The following is a 21,811-nucleotide window of genomic DNA, read 5'->3' as shown; positions in this document are numbered from 1 at the left end:
GACCTGAGACCTGGAGACCGAAGCCGGAATGAAAGAAGAGTCTCCGCGGTCAAGCGACAGGTAAGCTTCTCCCCGGAAGCCTGAGCCTGACTCCCCTATCTCGGAGCCGAAGGGACCGGAGGTCCCGTCGGAGGAAGGGAGGTAAGAGGAGTAATGGGGGAGGCCGTTGACCTCCTGGAGGCCAAGCAGGAGAGAGGGGGGGCAAGGCTCACTCACAACCAGTCAAGAAAGCCATATCACCTCCTATTGAACTGCAAACCTGCTAACCCAAAGAGAGGCCAAGCCCAGGTGAAGGCACTTAACTTTTAAAAAATGGGCTTAACAGTCAGGGACCAAAGTGAACAACACTCTCTACTTTCAACTTACAAGGGGCATACATAACTACAGTTAAAGAAAGGAAACTAATTAAGCACACAAGCTATACACACATGCTACGCACCATTTTAGATACTTTGTTATGGATCTTTCTGACATAACTAAGGTGATTAAAAAGAAGTTATGTAGTTACCATAAAGTTCCATGTTAGTAGTGATTCTCACCCTTCATTCTTTACATATGGGATCAGAGCCGATCTCAGCTCCGACTCGGCCTATTTACAAGCTGGAAGACTTCTGGTTGGTTCGTGGCTAGGTAGGTATCCCGTGGTGCACCAGTACAATCCCCAGATCTTGTTTGCTGCTGACTAGAGTAATTAATAACAGCCTAGAGAAAAGCCAATACTAAAAGGTCTCCATGAATAATGCAATTAGTATTTTACTGTCTCCAGGTACTTAAAGGATGGGGGCAGGAGGGCGAGTTCGAAAGAATGAAGGGTGAGATGGACTACTAACATGGAACTTTATGGTAACTACATAACTTCTTTATGTTAAGTAGTCCTATCTCACCTTCATTCTTTACATAAGGGACAGCGTCCCTAGCACCTTTTCCTTGGGTGGCTCAAGGAAAAATACTCCTGAGTACCATGGAACCAAAAGATGCTCTACCCCTGGAGGTTAAATCCAATTTGTAATGAGTAATAAAAGTGTGAGGGGTAGCCCACATAGCAGCTGCACAAATATTATCAAGTGGAATCCTGGCTTGAAAGGCTGCAGAGGTAGATTGAGATCTGGTAGAATGAGCCTTGATTTTAAAGGGTAAAGGTTTATCCTCAGAACTGTAAACATAAGCTATACAGCTAGAAATCCAGCTAAAAAGAGTCACTTTGGAAACTGGTAAGCCCAACCTGGATTCGAAGAAAGAAATGAATAATTGATCCGATTTTCTAATGTCTTTAGTCCTGTGCAAATAAATGCATAATTGTCTGTGGACATCCATTTGGTGAAACCTGTACTCAGCTGCATTGGACTGATTCAGAAAGAAAACTGGAAGTTCTATGGACTGATTCAAGGTGGAATGTGAACAGACCTTGGGGACAAAGGAAAGGCTAGTACGAAGGGACACCCTGTTTTTATGAAAAATCAGATAAGGCGGTTTAAAAGATAAGGCTTGCAATTCTGACACCCATCTGGCCGACGTGATAGCTACCAAAAACAACATCTTCCAAGACAAGAACTTTAGAGAGCATGAATGAGAAGGCTCAAAGGGCAGAGATGTTAATTTTGATAACACAATGGTTAAATCCCATGAGGCTACAGGCTCTTGAACCGGAGGTCTTAGCAAAGTGGCACATTTGAGGAAGGTTTTGCAAAATCTATGAGACATCAAGTTAGAATCTGGAAACCCCAAATGGAAATTTGAAATCACTGCCAATTGGACTCTGATAGTGGCAGCCGCAGATCCTTGGTGAAATAGTTCAGATAGAAATTCCAAAACCACTGGAATGGAGGCAGTGAAGGGGTCAACATCCATTTTCTCCACCCAAAGACAGAATCTTTTCCATTTACTGGAATAAAGTTTCCTAGTTGAAGGGTTATGAGAAGACGTAAGGATATGAGTCACGGAAGGCGAGAAGTTGTGAAGCCTGACTAGGGATGGAACTGGAACAGCCATGCTGTCAAATTGAGGGTGTGTAATGAGGGGTGAAGCGAACCTGACATGCGAGTCAACAGATCTGGCACTGGGTCCAGAATCCAAGGATCGTCCAGGAGAAGAGGCTCGAGAAAGGGGAACCAAACCTGACGAGGCCAGTAAGGAGCAATGAGGATCAATTTGCTTCCCAGCCGTGTCGCTTTCTGAATCACCTTGGGAATGAGAGGAAAGGGAGGAAAGGCATACAGGAGACCCAGGGGCCAATCGTGAACAAGTGCATCTCTGGATGACTCCCCTGGAGTGGGGATGAGGGAAAAGCAGCTGCTGCATTTGGCATTGATTGGACTGGCAAAGAGATCACAGCAAGGCTGTCCCCATCTGAGGAAAATCTGTTCCGCTGTTTCCTGTTTCAGAGACCACTCGTGAGGCATCAGGATCAACCAACTGAGCTTGTCGGCTATCACGTTGGTTGTCCCTGGAATGTGCGTTGCCACCAGAAAGAGCTGGGAAGATATTGCCCATTCCCAAACTCGCATGGCCTCTCGACAGAGTGGGTAAGATCTGGTTCCACCCTGTTTGTTGATATACCATACTACCGACATGTTGTCTGACTGTATTGCAATAGTCCCCAAAGAAAGAAGGTCGTGAAGTGCTAGCAACTCCAGGAGCACCGCCCTCATCTCTAGAACACTGATATGCAGGTGGGCCTCGTGGTCTTGCCATGTGCCTTTGACAGTCCTGCCTAGATAATGCCCTCCCCACCCTATCTGTGAGGCATCCGTGGTCACAGTGGCAACGGGTTGGCGAGGAGCAATGGAAGCGCCCGTGGTCAGTTGACTGGGTAATGTCCACCAAAGAAGGTCCTTCTTGCAAGATTCTGTCAGTAGAATGTGATGGGATAATGGAAGGTGCTGGAAGGACCATTGGGATGGCAGGAGCCACTGAAGAATTCTCATGTGTAACCTGGCTAGTGGCTCTAACAGTAAGGTGGAAGCCATGGTCCCAAGAAGCTGCAGGACAATCCTGGCTTTGACCCATTGTAAGGGGAGAAGACACTGAATTTGAAGCACCAGGTTTTGCGCCCTTTCGGCCGGAAGATGAACCACCATATTTACTGTGTCTACCTCTGCGCCTATAAAAATCACAGACTGAGAGGGCAATAAGGCAATTTTTTCTCAATTTATAGAGATTCCCAGTTAGGCACAAAGCTGAATAGTATTGTCTCTGCTCTGAAGGAGTACATGCCTGGTGGGGGCGGTCAGGAGCCAGTCGTCCAAATAGTCAAACACCTGGAATCCTCAACGTCTCAGGTAAGCTGTCACCACTGCCATAAATTTGGTGAACACCCTTGGTGCTGTGGTGAGACCAAAGGGAACTGGAAGTGACTGGCACCCAGCCGGAAGCGTAGATGACTCCTTGACGCCCTGTCCATTTTTATGTGGTAGTAAGTGTCTTGGAGATCTATTGAGCACATCCAGTTGTCTTTCCCTAACAACGAGAGTATAGACTGCAGTGTTACCATCTGGAAATTGTCCTTCATTACTGATTAGTTCAATCTGCTGAGGTCCAAAATGGGCCTCCAGTCCCCTGTACGTTTTAGCACTAAAAAAATCTGGAGTAAGTTCCGGATCCTATTTGGTCTGCTGGGACAGTTTGGATGACCCTTTTTGACAGCAACTTGTTGACCTCCACAGTTGCCTGATCCCTGTGATTGGGTGGAACATCTGGGATCTTCTTGGGAACAAAGGGTGTAAGAGAAAAGGGTATTACATAACCTCTGGTAATAATTCTTTGTAACCACTTGTCTTGAGTGATACTTAGCCAGGCTGCTGGATACAAAGAAATGCGACCCCCGACCGTCCCCAGAGAAGCTCAGTCAGGCCCCCACATCAGGAGCGCTGGTAAGGCCGGCCCAGAAAGGAATCACAACCTCCCTGGTTTTGCGGACCGCCCCTGCCTCTAGGGCGACGTCTACCATTTCCTCCTCCTCCTCTGCCTCTGAAGGAGGAGTCACCCTGTGCTTCCTGGAAAAACCTCTGGGACTTCTTAAACCACATTTTACCACCCCTCTGACCCTTAGGGTATGGTCTAGAGGGAAAAGTAAAACGTACTCCAATGCCAGAGAGTGTTTTTCCTTCTTGCTCGCACCAGGTGAGAGAGTGTCCTTTACCTTGGAACCAAACAATGAGGAACTGTCGAATGGGGCATTGGTAAAGGTAGACAAACGGTTCTGCAAAGTTACACAAACGCATCTAGGAATGACTCCTCAGGGAGATTCCTGAACCCGCTGCTCTACTCGCACCAACGGCCGCATACGAAATAAGCCACATGGAGGAGTTAACGATAGAGGTCAAGGTGGACAACTGGGCAGAAAACTTGTCAGGGACTCCCTCAGTACATGCACCTTGTAGGGAATCTCCTAACTCTTTAAGGAGATCTCTCTGGAGCCTCGTAAAGTGAGTAAGGTAATTCAGCAATCTAAGGGTAAATGCCGCTGAAGAAAAGATACGCTTCCCATATCTGTCTATCGTTCGATACTCCTTATTCAGCAGATGAACAGAAGAAGTCTCAGCCAACTCCTTCTTAGTGGCCACCGCCACCACGGCATCTAGAGGCACACCTTTCAATAAAAAGTCTTTTCCTGGAGGGGAAGAAAGGAACTTGATCGGTCTCCTAGGAACTGGCTCCATGGCATCAACAGTATCCCACACCTTTCGAGTAACTAAATCCATCAGTTCATCGAAAAGTGGAGATACCCAAGAGGCAGAAGGTTGAGACCCGAAAGTCTTCAGGTACACCGACTCCTTATCAGAAGGGGTGACAGTGGGCCAGCCACACCTCTGTTTACGGATCTCCAGGATGTCTACGAAGGAGACATCATCAGAGGACGACTTGGGGGACCCTTCCGACTTCTCACGGTTAGTGTCGGATGCCAAAGACTCATCCTGGGAGACGACATGCTTCCTCTTACAAGTCCTCTTCCATGGGGGCACCTCGGAAGGACATTCTGGGGAGGTTTCGGAAGAGTGGGGGCCACCGGCTGGTGGCTCCTGAGGCTGGGGGTCTGTGCTGCCACTGGAGGGAGTAGGAGCTGAGACAGAAGTAGGTGCTATGGGGAAAGTGTACCGGTACCTCTGGTAGGAGCTGACGGTCGGGACTGCATACTCCTCAAAATCTCGAAAGCCAACCTCTCCGGCTCTGAGGACCTCTCCAGCTCTGAGGAGACAGAGGATGCCGTCGGCGCCAGAGCCATCGGCTCAGAGATAGATGCAGGGTCCAAACTCATCCTGGCCGAAGCGCCAAGAGGAAGACTCGGAACCAAAGAAGTTCGGGTCCAAGTAGCCCTGTCAGGACCAACCGGAGAGCTTCGACCCCTGGACACTACGGACGGCACCGAAAGTGTCGGAGCAGAACTTGGCTCCAAAACAACCACAATGGGAGCTGGAGCTGAAGGTTCCACTGGTGGTACCAAGCACTCCGGCACCCAAAGACCAGCATGGGTCGGAAGAGGAGTGAACACAGAGGGTTGAATGGGTTTGAGTGGCTCCGCAGCCGATTGGGTCGGAGCCAACAACAAATTAGGCAAAGCAGACAACTTCAAAAGTCTCAGCAGTACCCTCTCCACATCTTCTTCCGATAAACTCCTGGAAGACCTGGATGACATAGTAGGAGATCGAGATCTCAAAGGTACAGGTGACTTTACTAACAAGGAGACCGGTAGAGGGTCCATAGACCGGCTCCGAGAAGTAGTCTCAAGAGACTCAGCGGTCGGCTCTGACAAACTTGGAACCGACCCAGCAACAACAATGCCACTCTCAGTTGGTTCCGAGGTCTGTGGGGCCGATGAGCCAGTTTTAGCAACTTTAAGAGGTGGCTCCGAGACACCAGCCGGTGCCGGGGAGGGCCTCTTGGCAGATTTAGACTTTCCTTTGGTAGATTTGGAGGATGATGAGAAACTAGACAAATCTTCCTCGAAGGAAGGTTTAAGAAGACCTTTTAGAATTAACTTGTTCTTCCTTTCCTGCAACACCCTAGGACTAAAGGCGTGACAAAATAAACAGGTCTCCTCCAAATGGATAGCCCCTAAACAGTAAACACAATTACCGTGACCATTCATTATGGACATCTTTTGGGAGCACTTAACACATTTCTTGAAGCTGGATGGCTTATGCTCCTTACTCTCTTTAGACATACTGAAAACAGTAGAACACATGCACACAGAGAAGAAGAAGAAGGAGGAGGAGGACTAGGTATTCTAACTTAAACGGGCCTAGCCCTGCTGAAAGGAAGAAAGGAAGATACCACGAGGACTAGGTCCTCTAACTTAAACGGGCCTAGCCAGGGCAAGGGATAGGGTCTTCTAACTTAAACAGACCAAACAATTATAAGGGAAAGAGTATCACACAACAGTACAGTGGGGAACAAAAATAACACAACTGCAAAAAACAAACAGAATGAAGTTCTGGTAACAATATTAGCAAAACGATGCTACCAGCAATCTAACAATTCGAACTAGTAAGCGGAAACCTGCCAAATACTATTAAAACACATAAATACTAGTGCACAAAAGACGTCTACTCTAATCCAAAAAATAAGCCTGGTACAAAGGATACCAAGAAGAATTAACGGCCAAGGCCAAAAATTGCACCAATGGCGCAAATAGAAGATAACTTTAAATATAACTACGCTAATAGAATACTACAAACAGTAACGATTTTAACCATAAAGAGCCATATAACTAAGCTAAACAGTGAAGAAAACTTTGAAAATGTGAAAATATGCAAACACTTAGCCAGAGCCAAAGAGAAGCAAAACCGACCTCGTCGACGCGGCAAACGAGATCTGAGGATTGTACGGGTGCACCATGGGATACCTACCAAGCCAAGTGCCAACCAGAAGTCTTCCAGCTTGTAAATAGGCCGAGTCGGAGCCGAGGATCGGCTCCAATCCCATATGTAAAGAATGAAGTTGAAATAAGACTACTTAACATCAAAACTTTGTTAAGCACTTCTCAGCATTGTTTAGCAGTACTTTTCCATTGAGTACAACAGTGTCCAGTGCTGGGCACCACAAAACAGCTGCAAGAAGCTAAGGTAACTTCATAGCTTTAAAAGCTGTTAGACATTTCATTGTTTGTAACTCACTCTCCATCACACACACAAAGTTTGGCAGTGTAAAGTGCCTAATAGCTTTTAAAGCCATTCATTCATCAGAGGGACACTTAGATTCTGGTCTGTCTCAGTATGTCTTTCAAAGCTGTATAACACTTTGCATCCTACGATTGGTTTCACTGATCATAACTACATACTATATATGCTGTTCTCAACATGGATGCCAGGATTAACCTCTTGAGCATTGTTTCACTCTACATTTGAAGCAATATTTTTGACAATGCATGTCATAAACAAAAAATAAGTTGGTTAAGATCGGAGATCGATCATATAATCATCACTGTTATCCATGAAGGAAAAAGTTGGCAGATAAGCCAGATATTATTACAAAAACCTCCCATTTAATGCATATCCCCTTAATAATAAAGAAGCTGTTCAGCCATCAAACTACTATTATACTGAACATGTGTAATTTTCTCTTACTACTGGAGTTGTGTAAATGTACTAATCTATAGTTGTGTACTACTTTTGGATCATACTGTGGGTAAGTTATACTAGCTCTTCTGCCCTCATACTATTCCTATTATTATTATAATGAATTTGTACATTGCCTCTTATTACTGTAATTGGATGTATAAAGGAATGCCCTCCTCCATGTAAGAACAGTATACTACAACCTCTTAATTTTACACTCAGAATTAGCCCAGGGTTATTATATATGCCCCTGTTCAACAAGGGAGGTCAGCACTATTAAGACATGCAAAGGGTAGTACGAACATTTAAGTGTGTCTTCTTAAAGGTGTAAATGGCCAGGCATGTTATGGTCCTTGTCATTGCTGGCCTAGTATTCCTATGTTCCAGATCATGCTGTACCAAACTACAGCTGTGTACTACTCTTTATTTACACAATATTACATAATTTCTTCCTGTAGGTTCAAGACATTGTTGCATTAGAGTTACAACATCTCTGCCTCACCTAGTACAGCTACTCCAAAGGACAGTTTATCTGCTTATCATATCCTCTCTGCTTACTGAATAAATTAGGTTATTATACCATTCCTGCTCTCGGTAACTTGATTCACCTGGTAAATACAGAAGCTCAGCCTGCTGTCAGCATCATTGCACCTTAGTATTCTGGCACAATGTAGGGACTGTATAATGCTTGCTGACAGCTGACTATTACTGGACCGACATGACAGAATTTGTGACAGCTGTAATTATCTATATAACCAGCAGGCCACCATTTCACCATTGATGATAAATAATCAACACTTAAAATTATTAATAACCACAAGATCACAATAAACCAACATAAGCTGAAGTTATAAAAAAATACCCCCCAAGCCTCAAAGAATCAGGATTAAAAAGTTTCAGAAGCAATCCACTAACACAGATCCACCATATTCACATAACTCAGTGAGTCACCACCAAGTTGCAGACATTCTACCACCATTAATTCTCCATGTGAAAGTAGAAATGTCTTTGTGGTGATGACTCCATCATCAAGTAAACTGATGCACTATGCACCAGGCTGGACAAAGTCAAGTTGACAGTTAGCTGCCTTTCCAGTATCCAGATCCACAATGTCATGAGGGCCCTACACTGTTTTAGGAGGAGTTGAGATAGGCCATGTTTGGCACTGTTAATTAAGCAACCAGGTATGTTCTTGGGGCCACAGAAACAGGATTAATTCGACTACAATGTGGCGGTAGCTAATGTAGGAAAGAATGACCTGAGGCACTCAACTCCAAAGGGCATACAGAGAAACATGACAGAGTTGCTATACATGTGTGAAATGCAGACTCTAACATTAAGTGGAACTCCACTCTCACTGAGAATGATGCACAGATGCAAAGATATTGTAATTGGCTTTAACAATCAGTTAACTATCTGGCATCCTTTCATGGAGATGCAGTATGTGTCAGCTTTGGATGAGATGATCAACAGCTTTACCTGGTTCACCAACAATTGCCTGTGCCTCTCATTCCACAGATTCTGCACTATTGTTATCCCATAGTATCTTTTCTTAGGCAAGCTCCACCTTCTGGATATTCCAACATAAAACGGCTTGAAGTATATTTCAGTCTGGATCATATCAAGGTTGCTCTGCACAATGACCCTGGACCACATCAAGGTTGCTCAGCACAATAACAGATGCCTTAGCAATAAACTGTCAGACCTTGAGTTTTTTCTGCAACTTGAACACATCCTCATCTGCATTGTAATACAGCATTGGTTTCAGTTTAAGACATCAATCCCTGTTTACTGGGTTTCAGCAGCTAGCACACATTCATAACTCTGGAAACTGTTTGAGTACTGATATTTATCAGAGACACAATTATCTCTACACATTACCTATGAATCACAAACACAGCTTATTAAACTTCATATTACCATAAACACAACAACTTACCACCTCATAGCTCCCTGAAGAACACTGAATGAGTTCTAAATGTGCTTATTGAACCGTAAATAAAAGTACCCTTCAAATAGGTGATTTCAAGTATCTGTCGATTAAATGTAGCATGGATATCCAAAGATTCCTACATTTAATAAATGCTAGCAGCTGCCTTTTACAAATACTAACCAGCCCACTAGGAGTTAAACTATCCTAGACTTCCTACTCACAAACATAGCACTCAGTTATGCTGTTACTGTATTATCTTCATCTCTGGTCAAATCTGTTCACAAATCAGTAATCTTCTCCTTTAGGGCATCTAAACCCACCAAACTGAAAATCTCTGAATTCATGGACTTTAAAAAGGCAAGTGTTTGCCTAAACCTATACAAGCAATATGAAGAGATCTCAAAATTCAGCTACAAGACTGCTACCCTCATATAGTTTCAGCTGTCATTTAACCCGATGAATTTTATTCCCATATAACAAACAGAGAGAACCAAGTGGTCACAATCAGAACCAAACATACTGAATAATGTAAAAAATAAGCCACCTTAGTGGAATGCCAACATTACTACTCTGTATAATAAAAGGAAAAAAAAATAACTGAGGTCTATATTAAATCAACATTTACCCACTCTAAACAATTTAAAAAATATCAGCAAAAATCTGAAAGTTACCCTATGGAAGATCAAAGAAGAGCACAAATTACACTTAGCAGCCAAAAGCAGGGATAATTAAAAATGCTTCTTTAGCTACATCAGACAATTAGGAAATAACATTCAGCAATGCTCTGAATTAACTCATAATGGTATTGTCCACTTTGACCCTAAATATACTATTGCTACTATACCTGTAGAGAAATTTAATGCCAGCATCACACCAAAACAGTCACTGAAGTTCCACGAAATCCCCCCCACCCCAAAGATTATTATGAATATGCACTCTCTACAGCTAAATTTACCACCAAAATGGGCCCCAAGAACACACCTGGTTGCTTAATTAACAGTGCCAAACATGGCCTATCTCAACTCCTCCTAAAACAGTGAAACATACGCACAGGTGCAGGACATGTTCCCGAGGTACAGAAAACTGCTGTTCTTACGCACCTCCATAATGACCCCACCTCAAACTCTGGAACTATAGACACATCAACTTTACAAGTTTAATTTATACAATTATGGCTCATATTACGCCTGATTTCATAAGCATCAATATAAAAAAATAGTTTTGAGTTAGACCTGCCACAATATGATTTTGTTAAATTTAGTAAACTTCTTTGACAAAGTCACTGAAGCTGCAGAGAGGAGTGATGTAGTTGATAAAGTGTACCTGGATCTGGCCAAGGCATTTTAGACTATTTCCTATGCTGGAATTGTAAATAAGCTTAGAGGTGTAAATGGTGAACCTAGTGATGCAAGACAGATAGCAAAACAGCTGAAATACAGAACCCACATAGTTAAAGAAGGAGGTAACACCTCAGAAAGCAAAAAGGTGACTGGTGATAATACTCAAGGCTCAGTACTAGGATCCCTTCTGTTTGGAATCTTCCCATGTCCTTGAAGAGCTCACCTTGATATTTTATCAAGTGAGCTGCTTAATTTTAAGCCCTGCAGACTAAAGTTGCTGCTACTAGTATTACAGTTTACCAGTCTCTGGGAAGTGTGTTAGAAGCCCAAATTAATTTTGGCCCTCTATATAGATCCAGGGACACCATCACTGGATCTGTTGCATGATTTTTATGCAGGTCTCTGTGGGATTCTTGGATACTATAAAACAGTGAACATTCTCAGTGTAGAATGCAGAGAGTCTGGTTCCAGAGAAGCATTTAAAATTGCATCTTGCAGCATCTCAAGCTGGAGGACTTGCTATTAGCTTAGCTGCAGTCTGATCAAGAAGGAAAAAATATAGCATTTCTGAGCATCGGAGACCTCCTTTGCATTCCTAGAAATGATCCTTCATCCTGAATAAGGTATCCCCAAATGAGATGTCCTCCATTAAAGTAGCAAAGGACAGGATACCCTGAGGGTACACATCAAAAGCAAGAGAGGAAGGAATTTGGGATGTATATGTCACGTCTTCTAAATAAGACTCAGAAGTGTTTGAATACATAAGAAATGTGGGCTCCCTTTTTCCTTTTGGTGGATGGGATACCTGACACTAAAGGTTAGTTCAACACAAGCTTCAAGCTCTAAATGAAATACATGAAGTTTGAGGCCACCCTAAACCAGTCCTATGCAGGGGCCTGGGAAAGGGATTGGCCAAGGACTTGCCTGTTGCCAGAGGTCCAGACAAAGCAAGTATTCTGACTGGATGCATGTGCCCTCTTAGATGGGGTGACCACCTGAAGAGGCTGGGATTCACGTATGGATACTTTGACCTCCAACTTCTGACTACAGGTTTCTACAAAATCAAGGACCAAGACTGCTCCATTCTCTCTCTGGTTATCACAGAGTCAGGTACCCATGAAGGGACATCCGGACTGACCACTTACATGACAGTTCTGGTCTATTGAGAGAATGTGCTAGACTCCAGTGACATAGCAGCCTCATGAGAGGAAATGCTGGAAGCCTTGGACAAAATACACAGCTGGGCCAAAGGCTGCAAAAGAATTTCTCTGGGCACATCACCCTAGAACTTAGGAGGACCCTCAAGACCACTCCCTCTGCCATAGATTCATTCAGCTGAAACAAGCACAAACACTACATGATATCATGCTACAATTCCAAGCAAAAAAGTGAATCGAGTATGATAGTCTGTGTAAGGATTCTCTCTATTGCATGCACATTTACTTAATGTTTCTGGAGCAGACTTGCCCTAAAGCATACTTGTCATCTAAACCAAAGGACCAAACACTAAGCTGTTTACAATATCTATTACAATAATAGGAAAAGAGTTTCCCCAATGGGGTAATTATCTGTCAACTCTGGAGGATCAGGACAATAATGCTACAGACATCAGTCTTGTGAACTGCACTGCTGAAAGAAAAAACTGAAAACAGTATAGGAGGATGTTCTTTTTTTATTGGGAATAAGATGACATCCCATGGACATAGACATTTACCCAGCCAAGAGATGGAAGGATACAAAGCTGTAGAAGTCTCGCCGGACATTGTGCCTTCTGGGGCAGCAGTTCCCAGTGGTTCTTACTGTTGCAGCAGTGATCCATGCAATGAACATTCTCTGGTGTTGCAGTGATATCTGTAATGCAATGCTTTTCACCTTCAACACACCACAACTTTCAAGAAATGAGAATTCATACCTCATGTATGTTGGGCTAGATATCTGCTGTACAAAATGACAGTCAGAAAGCTCAGAAGCTGAAAGAACACAAACCAAACCATCAAAGACTTCTTGTGTAGCAGAAATTAGTTTTTAAATAGTAAAAGTCAACTATTGTGTTTATCCTTTACTGTTCAGAAGAACTGTATTTTCCTAGGTATGGTATTATTTGTCAAAATAAATGTTCTACACATACAAAACAAATAAGTAAAACAGGTAAAACAAGAAGTCAGTTTATTCTAAATTCTGCAGTTTCCTACCTTAAATGTTTGTGCTAAATGAAGGTTCTTGAACACTTGACCATGTTCAGGTGGCTGTCCGTTTATCAGCATATCTCTTCCATGCTTATTTTCTGGGCTCTGCAAAACAATAGCCTGTTCTTTCCAGTGATAGGCAGTAACTTCTGATACAGGGAATCCTCTTTCTGCCAGATAAATAACTGGCTGCAAGATTTCTTCTAAAGATAGCTAAAAGATAGAAAAAAAAAATGAAGCAGGTCATAACACAGAAATAGGAAGAAAATAATCTAGCTAATAAATAAAACAAAAAAACAGATAACAAGCAAGGCAAAATTTTTAATAAATTATACTTCAAACAACTGTTACTATATGATAATCATCTCTATAAATGTGCCAGAATTAACAGTGATTATTACAAGTAATTAATGCATTAAGGAAATCACAATTTCTCCATCTGACAAAAAAAAATGATTAACGGATATCTGAGTCGTACATCTTTTTCAGTGCACTTACAGCCAAAATGCACTGTAATTAAGATTCTTATAGGTTCATAGGTAAGTACTAGGTTATCGGCCCAAGGGCCTAAGTAAGCCTAGCCAACAAGGTTCCTTGGCTTACGCCATCCAAGAAAGTTATTTTCAGCTTGTTCCAGCTTATGGGAAGTCTCTGGGACAGGGATCTATCCCTCCAGCATGTCCTGTTTATTGTGGTGACAAGGTTTAGTTTCCTAGGGCGTCTAGCTCAGAGGGATTGGGATTTCTTGAGGTGTAGCATGTCCAACAGCTCTGGGTCATAGCTATATATGTTAGGCAGAGATCACCTTGGAGTAGGTGATATGCTATGAAGTAAAGCTGGAGTTTTTTGAGAAGGTCAGTGCAGGGCATCTGTTTGAGGCCAGTAATCCTCTTTGTGAGGTACTTCTGTGGCCTTTCCAGCTGCTGCAGATGTCTTGTGAGGCACATTCCAAAATGGGCATTGTACTCTATAATGGGTCTAATGAGTGTCGAGTAGAGCGGAACAATGACCTATTTTTTCCTGGATGAGAACCCTTTTGTGATGAGGTGTGCCATGCAGAAGGATTTCCTGACTACTGTGGCGATATGATTATCAAAGGAGAGACTACTATCCACCTGGGTCCCAAGGTTTCTTATCACACATTCGGAGTTAAGTACACTGCCACCTATGTGGTAGTTCATGGGTACAGAGTTTTTACCAAATGGGGTGACAATGCACTTTTTGGCACTGAGCTTGAGGCCATGGCTCTGACACCAGGCATCTGTCTCAGTGAGGCCCTGCTGTAGGATGTCCACATCATTTGGGGACTCAACTATGGCTCCTAGTTTGCAGTCATCTGCTAACTTCGTTAGCCAAAGGCCTTCTGTGTTAGCCTGTACTTCAGAGAAGCAGATACCAAACAGGAGATGTCCCAGGACTGAACCCTGTGGTACTCCACTTGTCACTGGTTTGAAGTCAGATTTGGAGTCTGCAGCTTTTACAGTGTGGGTTCTGTCAGTGAGCCAGTTGGCAACCCATCTTGTGATGCAAGGGATTTATACCTAGTTTAGTGAATTTAGCTATAATTCCAGAATGGGGAATGGGGTCAAAAGCCTTGGCAAGATCAAGATAGGCTGTGTGAACCACCTTATCCTCGTCTACTGCTTTGGTGACTGCCTCAAAGAAGTCGATCAGGGTCAGGAGGCTTGATCTGCCTTTCACAAACCCGAACTTGGCGGGGTCCAGAGTTTGGAGGTTACCAATGTCTTTGTTTATGGGTTCCAGATGATATGTTCCATGGCCTTACAGACCAGGCTCATCAGGCTAGTAGGGCAATAGTTCCCAGGATCAGTGGTGGCTCCCCCTTTGTGGAGTGGGATAACTGTTGCTGTGCACCATTCAGTGGGCACAAAGCCTGATGTGAGACTATGAATGAACATGGTGCTTAGGTGCAGAGCCAGTTCATTCTGAAGTTCGTGTAAAATGCAGCCTGGGATGTTGTCCGGTCCCCATGGATGCTGTGTTTTTGATTTAGAGAGTGCAGCTTTTACCTGCGTAGTTGTGATTACAGGGACTACATTCTTCCTCTATACATATGGGCCCTTCAGGGGGTGAGAGGGGGGTAAAGTTAGCACTGACCCTATCTGCCAGGATGTTGGCAATATCAGTTGGTTCTGTAATTTTCGTGCCATTGTGCTGTAACCCGGAGCAGATCTGGGTGTTGCCATTGAGATTCTTGACATCACTATAGAATGCTTTGTGGTTGTCCCTTCTATAATTTATCATTATTATTATTATTATCAACATTCATAAATGCCAGATTAAGCAGATCGCTCTGGGAAAGTCAGGCATGATCTTTCAGAAACTCTTTCCCCCTCCCCCTGAACATGGGAGCCACAATGATAACTCATGCCCAGGATGGTGACAACGAGCACCCACAATCTGCTGAACACTGCCAAACACCAAGTAACTATTGCAGACACTCCTGCACATACTGGAATCTCATGCACATACAGGTCCACAAACAGCAAAAGGCCAAGAAAAGTCTTATGTGTGTGAAAGATTTGGAAAATGCAACTGTTCTCTCTTTCTCTGGTCAAAAATCTTTAACCTCTAACATTACTTTTCATTACGATTCTTTCATCTCTGATATATACACTCTGTATATAATGCATATATATATTGTGTGCTGTCAGTCACTATTTATATAATGCCATTTATCTATTGTCTTTATACCCTCAAACCAACTCTGAAATTCACTTTGTATGAAATATATGTATATATTCCATTTTGTCTTTCGCTCTATACGTAATGTCATGTATCTATAGTGTTTACCAAAGGCTGAGACTGAAATAGGTACAAAGGGATCAGTGCTCTACCTTGGTTAACAAATCCAAAATAAAACAAATAAAATGAAAGCACCAGTTATTCAGTTTCCAACCCATGGCTATCCATTTCTGAATCCCAAAATAAATTGACACATTCTTAACTCATGAACTGTTCTTTCCCGCTAACGATTTTAGGTGGTTATGTTCTGCTGTGTTGTACATGCATGTCATTTTGAGATACATTTTTATGTTGATTTTTATATATTTATATTACAGAGCATAAGAGTTTAGGGCTGCAAAATATTTTAATACACAGAAATGAATGCACGGAATGGCAAACAGGAAGAAAGGCCTCAAGCTTCAGTCAGAAATAAAAGTGAATGGTGCTGTCATATCCCTGATACTAAATGCAGTTCAGGAGTGTGTACAGGTCTAAGACAGTAAAGATAAAATCAATACTGCTGTTGCTGCTGCTGCCGCCTTAAAATCTAACGAACATGTAGACAATGCTAAGGTGTGGGATGCTACACTTACACTAGGGATTTACCTGTAACAAATTCAAAAAAGAGAGACAGTAGTTACTCTAAGAACAGGGTGTCACACAGCCTGTTATACTCAGTTCATTGAACCACAATCTGATAAACACGGTGCAGTGAGTGTAACAAAAAATTCAAAAAGGAAAGCATCTTTTACTTAGAAATCACAACAAAAGTAAACTCATTTCACTACTCCTAAATCAACAAATGACAGGGTATTCTATGGATTTTTGTCCCCTTCTCCTTCATAAAAGACATCCTGTTGTTTATCTCTGGAATTTTGTTTTATTTTAAGAATTAGCATTTTCTCTTTTTTTCTGTGTAGTTTTAGCCCACATGCAAGCAAACCATCAAGCTTACCCCTGATAAGGTGCGCTCATTTGTTCCCTTTACCTAGGGATTTCACACAATTTCAAGCTAAGAACTGACTGGTGGTAGGGAACATCATTCCGGCAGCAATCAGGCTTCTTTGTGCCTTTGAAAATATACCACAAATGAGGCTGTATGCTATGATCTAACCTTATTGCCTGTTACAAATTAATTATCTGAAAGACCTAGCAAGCATTATTGTCATAGAGGGATAAAGCTCTGATTATGGCCCAGGCAACCAGAATTTGATTAAGGGCTTGGGTGTTTGGCAGCACTTGTGGGAGGCTCAGTGTTTCCCAGTGAGGATGCATGCTACTGTTTATCCACTATAGAACCTAACACCTGCTCCCACTCATGCAGCTTATTTGTATCCCCACCCCTCATCTATGGGGATTTATGCAATATACGTCTTGCTCCGGCCCACCCTCCCCCCATGGATGGGCACACCCATCTTCCCTGCCAGTGCTGCCAAACACCCAAGCCCTTAATCAAATTCTGGTTGCCTGGGCCATAATCAGAGCTTTATCCCTGTATGACAGTAATGCTTGCTAGGTCTTTCAGAGAATTAATTTGTTAACATAAGGTTGACTCAACAACATCTCAGCATAATAACCTATAACTAGGTGAAACACTTCAGTGTTTAGCTCTGAGCATCACAAGCCAAACCCAGGAAATTTCAATTTACTGGACTAGTATGATCTTCTGGAGAATCCCAAAATCTAACTCATTATGAGAACATTCCAGGCCTCAAACCGAATTCCATTATCAATCTCCTAAACCAAATCTGACTAACAGAACTAAGTTCATAAACATAAATGCAAGAAAACACTGCACCAAGTAAATGCACCAAAGTAAAGTGAAATAACTGTGCAAAAACATGAGACAGAATAAATTGACTGCACCAAAATATTTATAGCCATCATTCACAGAGGTAAATCCTGGACAACTAGTTTGGCCGCCGCCTGCATCTTGGCCCTCTTGGGCCAAAAAGGCACAGTGTTTTCTCACTACAACACTGCACTCATTTCCCCTGTTCCAAAGTACAGCCACAAATACAATCTGCCCTTCTAGAATCATATACCAGAGATCTGTGGTCATGATCTTGGCTGTAACAGTACTCACTCAGATATACTGTACCACACACAGACACACACACACACACACACACACACACACACACACACACACACACACACACACACACACACACACACACACAGACACACACACACACACACACACACACACACACACACACACACACACACACACACACACACAGTCAAGTACCAGAGTTATACAGGTTTTTACAAAAAGTTATTTGTATTAATAGCATGTAGTAAGAAATATTTCTGTGCCGTAGTAACATAAATGTAGTAAGACATTTCTTTGCAGTTGCTATGATGTGACACTTATCCATGGTGCACTACTGCTCATTGTCAAAGAAAGCAAGTTGCTCTTAGAGTCATCTCTGGTACTGTCCATGGCTTCCAACTACTGATTTTCATGCTTTTTGTTTTCTGGGTACAACTGACCCAAAAGGAAATTTGTTTTTCAGTGACTACTCACAGTGTCAGCAGGTAATTTCTGATGTCCAAGATGGCAAATGTGTAGCTGCCTAAAAGAACTTCAGATTGTTACTTTATTTAATACTTCTGGACAACAAGAATTTTTTAGTGTGTTGGATGTTACTAGTTAAATTAATGAAAATTATTTATTTCATGGAGGAGCTCTGTAAATTTTATTCAGCGAACAGCCATTCATCGAAAACCTATTTATCAAAGCAGCTCTTCATCGAATGGCAGATTTTTAACTAGGGCAAACCAGCGTTTGGCCACCATCTTGAATTTCCCCTTTTCCCCACTGTAGTGCAATCTCGGACTTGGTATATTTAGTTGTGTAGGGGCCCCACCTTAGCAGGTTTTAAATTTTATTTATTGTTTTTTTTTTGCAGTTACTCGGCTGGCCAACCACTTGTTTGCTGTAGTTAAAATCTGCCGTGCAATGAAGAGCAACTTCGATAAATAGGTGTTCGACAAATGGCTATTCGCTGAATAGCCATTCGATGAAATGGCATAGACCCGTTTTTTTTGTTATGATGTCATCAGGTATGTTGCTACATTTTTGCACTACTTTCACTTTAACTTATGTGGGGTATTGCAGTATAGCTGCTTGAAGATGGAGAAGTCTGCCCTTTTCTTACAGCTGCCATTCCTCCCTCCATTCACTGTTTCTACTGTTGTAATGCTCAGGCTGTTCTCATCTTTACTCCAATGACCAGGGTATCGCTTTAATACATGGCTGGTCCAGTAGTTCAACAGCTGGAGATACTATGTTAAACTTCTGCTGCTACTGCCACCACTTAGTCTCACATTAAGTCTGTTTGCAGTACAGTTCTAAGTATTGTTTTCCAACTTGTAAATTCTTTACAACCTGATGTTGAAATCATGAAGGTGCTGACGTCACTTGTTATTGCCATCATTTGCCTTGCTGTCATTTGGGTGGCTCTGTAGCCCTGCTTAGAATGGTAAAATTTACTTTTGCTATTGTTAGTCCTGCAACTTGTCTTTTATAGGGACTTTTCAGGAGTCTCCAGGATGATTTCAGAAGTCCATTTTGGGTTCATCTGGGAACACATTTTATTTGGGAAGTCAACATGTAGACTACATTATCTGCAGCTGACTACTTCAAGATGTACAGCAGCTTTGTTCAGTGGATTTAGATTGTGTGTTGCCACTGCTGTCTACTGTTTTTTGGACCATTTCTTTACTGTTCCCAGTGCTGCCCTTGGAGACAATACTCTAAAGATTTGTTTGCTTTAATATCATATGGATTTTATTTCACATTAGCCTATGATTGTTCAAATGGTCAAATGTTTCTGTCTGTACACTTCAAATATGTTTCTGCCCCCACCCCTCCACAGGACCTTACCAGATAGCACCAACTACCTGTACCAAACTAGACTATCCATTCCACAAAGGTAAGACATAAGTATCCATGGGCTAGGCAACAGCCCTATGGCCCATTTGTTCCTGCCCAGAAAGTTTAACAATTCCACTTTTTTATTCCATAGTGAGAGTTGGGTGGTACAGACTAGGCCAGCTAGCAGGTCCTGTGATTGGCGTACCACTGAAGCTTTCCCCTTGCTGGCTCACTAGAATTCAAATGCTGCCACATCTCAAAAAGGTGTGGATGTCTCCACACATGCACTTCTTCCTGGGTTGTTCAGTGATGCACAGCATATGTCGGTGTGTGCTCTGCAGGCTCATAACACCCTGTGCACCTGTAAGTGTCACCCAAATGACAAGTCAGAGTCATCTCTCTCTTTCAAGGATGGGTGAGTCAGCAACAGCCACTCGCTCCCACCATTCCCTGCCCGTCTCGTCAAACACTCATGCTGCAAATCAAGCATGGGTCATCTGGGGTGCAGCCAAGGCTTCATCCCTCTGCTCCACAGGGACAGGGACAAGTTTCTATTTTAGCAGTCATTCTCTTACTCAGATTACACTTATTTGAGATAATAGTCCACATTTTGTGATAATTTACTACATTCAAGCTAAAGCATGTTCCACTTTGGCCTCACTATACATACCATGCTGACAGCTCCTTGGCTTGTTTTTAGAGCACCAGAGTTACCATGCCAAGGAATAAGTAATTCAATTATGCCTTATCTATGTGTAACTATAACTGTGATTACCATCAGGGCTATCAGAGCCATTTTCAGGGCATCTTCTAAACTTGACAGGCCTGACAGTTTTAATACCAGTCGAGCTGTTTGTTGCGGCCTTAGGAATTACATCACTACGCTGCATTAAGTGAAATAATAAGGTGTGTGGATGAATGCTAACTTATACTCATTTGTGTCTTACATCTTAAGTAAAATGCAGTGTAGGAATGCAGCTCAGAAAAGCAATGGGCATCAGTTAAGTTAGTTTGGTTATCATGAGGCCCTAAACAATGATGTACCAAACTAGGAGACAATGGTTAGCTTTCAACAGACAGACACAGCTCAAGACACTTGGAAAGTTAGCTAGTACATATGAGAAGATATTTTATCATTTATTTTATTTTATTTTCATTTGTTGACTAGGATATTTTGGCTGACCTTTATAGCCCCTTTTAGCAGGGTCCCAGGGAGAAAAACTCCATACAAAGACAATATGTAGATATAAGTAATGATAAACATAAGCAAAATATTGTACAAAAGACCTATACAAAAACTTGCAACAAGAACAAATAAGCAAACAATTAAAATGGATAAGTTCAAGGTTATAAACATATAAACAGTAGTATTATTGTATATAGTTACATCTAACAATTTCTAGAAGTATTATATCATACTATACACAAGTTTAAAACGTTAGAGCACAGATAATAGTTTGGAGTTAGAATTAAGGAGTGTGAGGGGGAGAAAAAAATAGTCAGTACATAGTGATATCGAAATAATGTTTTGTGTTGTTTTTTTTGTTTTTTTTTTTTGAAAAAAAGTGTTCAGGGTAGTGGCATTTAGTAGCTATAGGGAAGAGGTCAGGAAAACAGAGTAGACTGGAAGATAAGGAAGAAATTTTAGCTTATCAGATACAGTAAAAATTGAACTAAGTAGTTTCATGTGTTGAGGATGACAATCAGCTTTGCTGTATTACACATGAACATTTCCAATTGCTATATAAGTACACTTTGAATTTGCTGATGAACAGTTTTAGACTTGTCTTTGTAGTTATACTAGTTGGAATGGAGTTCACATTTTTGCTATATAAACTTGGTAAAGACAGTCACCATGATGGATTCATAGGTTCACAGGAGTGTACTAGGCTAATGGCCCTGGAGCCTTTACAAGCCTAGCCCAAAGGATTCCCTGGCAACATGCCGCCCAACATTATTTCCCAGTGCCTCTGTCCAGCAGGGCCACTAAAACGATCCCCGGAGCGAACTTTCTATTTCCCATCCACTCGTATAGGTTCATGTTTGATTTTACTACTTGCAGATGTTTTTTAGACTGAAATCACAGGAACCCAGTGGGTTGTATTTTTGAATTAGGTCAGTTAAGACTAAGCATGTACAAGTCTTGTAAATAATATTGTGTACTA

The 21,811-nt window shown here is 42.2% G+C and overlaps 1 protein-coding gene across 3 annotated transcripts in view; it reads right to left on the bottom strand.

The window, feature by feature from the left end:
* LOC122801095 (glutathione hydrolase-like YwrD proenzyme) overlaps window positions 1–21,811 on the bottom strand; it is a 1,228,450-nt gene that overhangs the window by 808,594 nt on the left and 398,045 nt on the right. For all 3 annotated transcript variants that reach the window (XM_044070614.1, XM_044070615.1, XM_044070616.1), the window contains exon 4: window positions 13,019–13,225. In XM_044070614.1, the coding sequence (XP_043926549.1) occupies window positions 13,019–13,225 (207 nt within the window). The remainder of the gene's footprint in view (window positions 1–13,018; window positions 13,226–21,811) is intronic.

This window comes from Protopterus annectens, chromosome 4.part1, assembly GCF_019279795.1.
Source record: "Protopterus annectens isolate FY-2018-M chromosome 4.part1, PAN1.0, whole genome shotgun sequence".
Lineage (NCBI taxonomy): Eukaryota > Metazoa > Chordata > Ceratodontiformes > Protopteridae > Protopterus > Protopterus annectens.
This window is presented reverse-complemented; position numbering and strand designations above follow the sequence as displayed.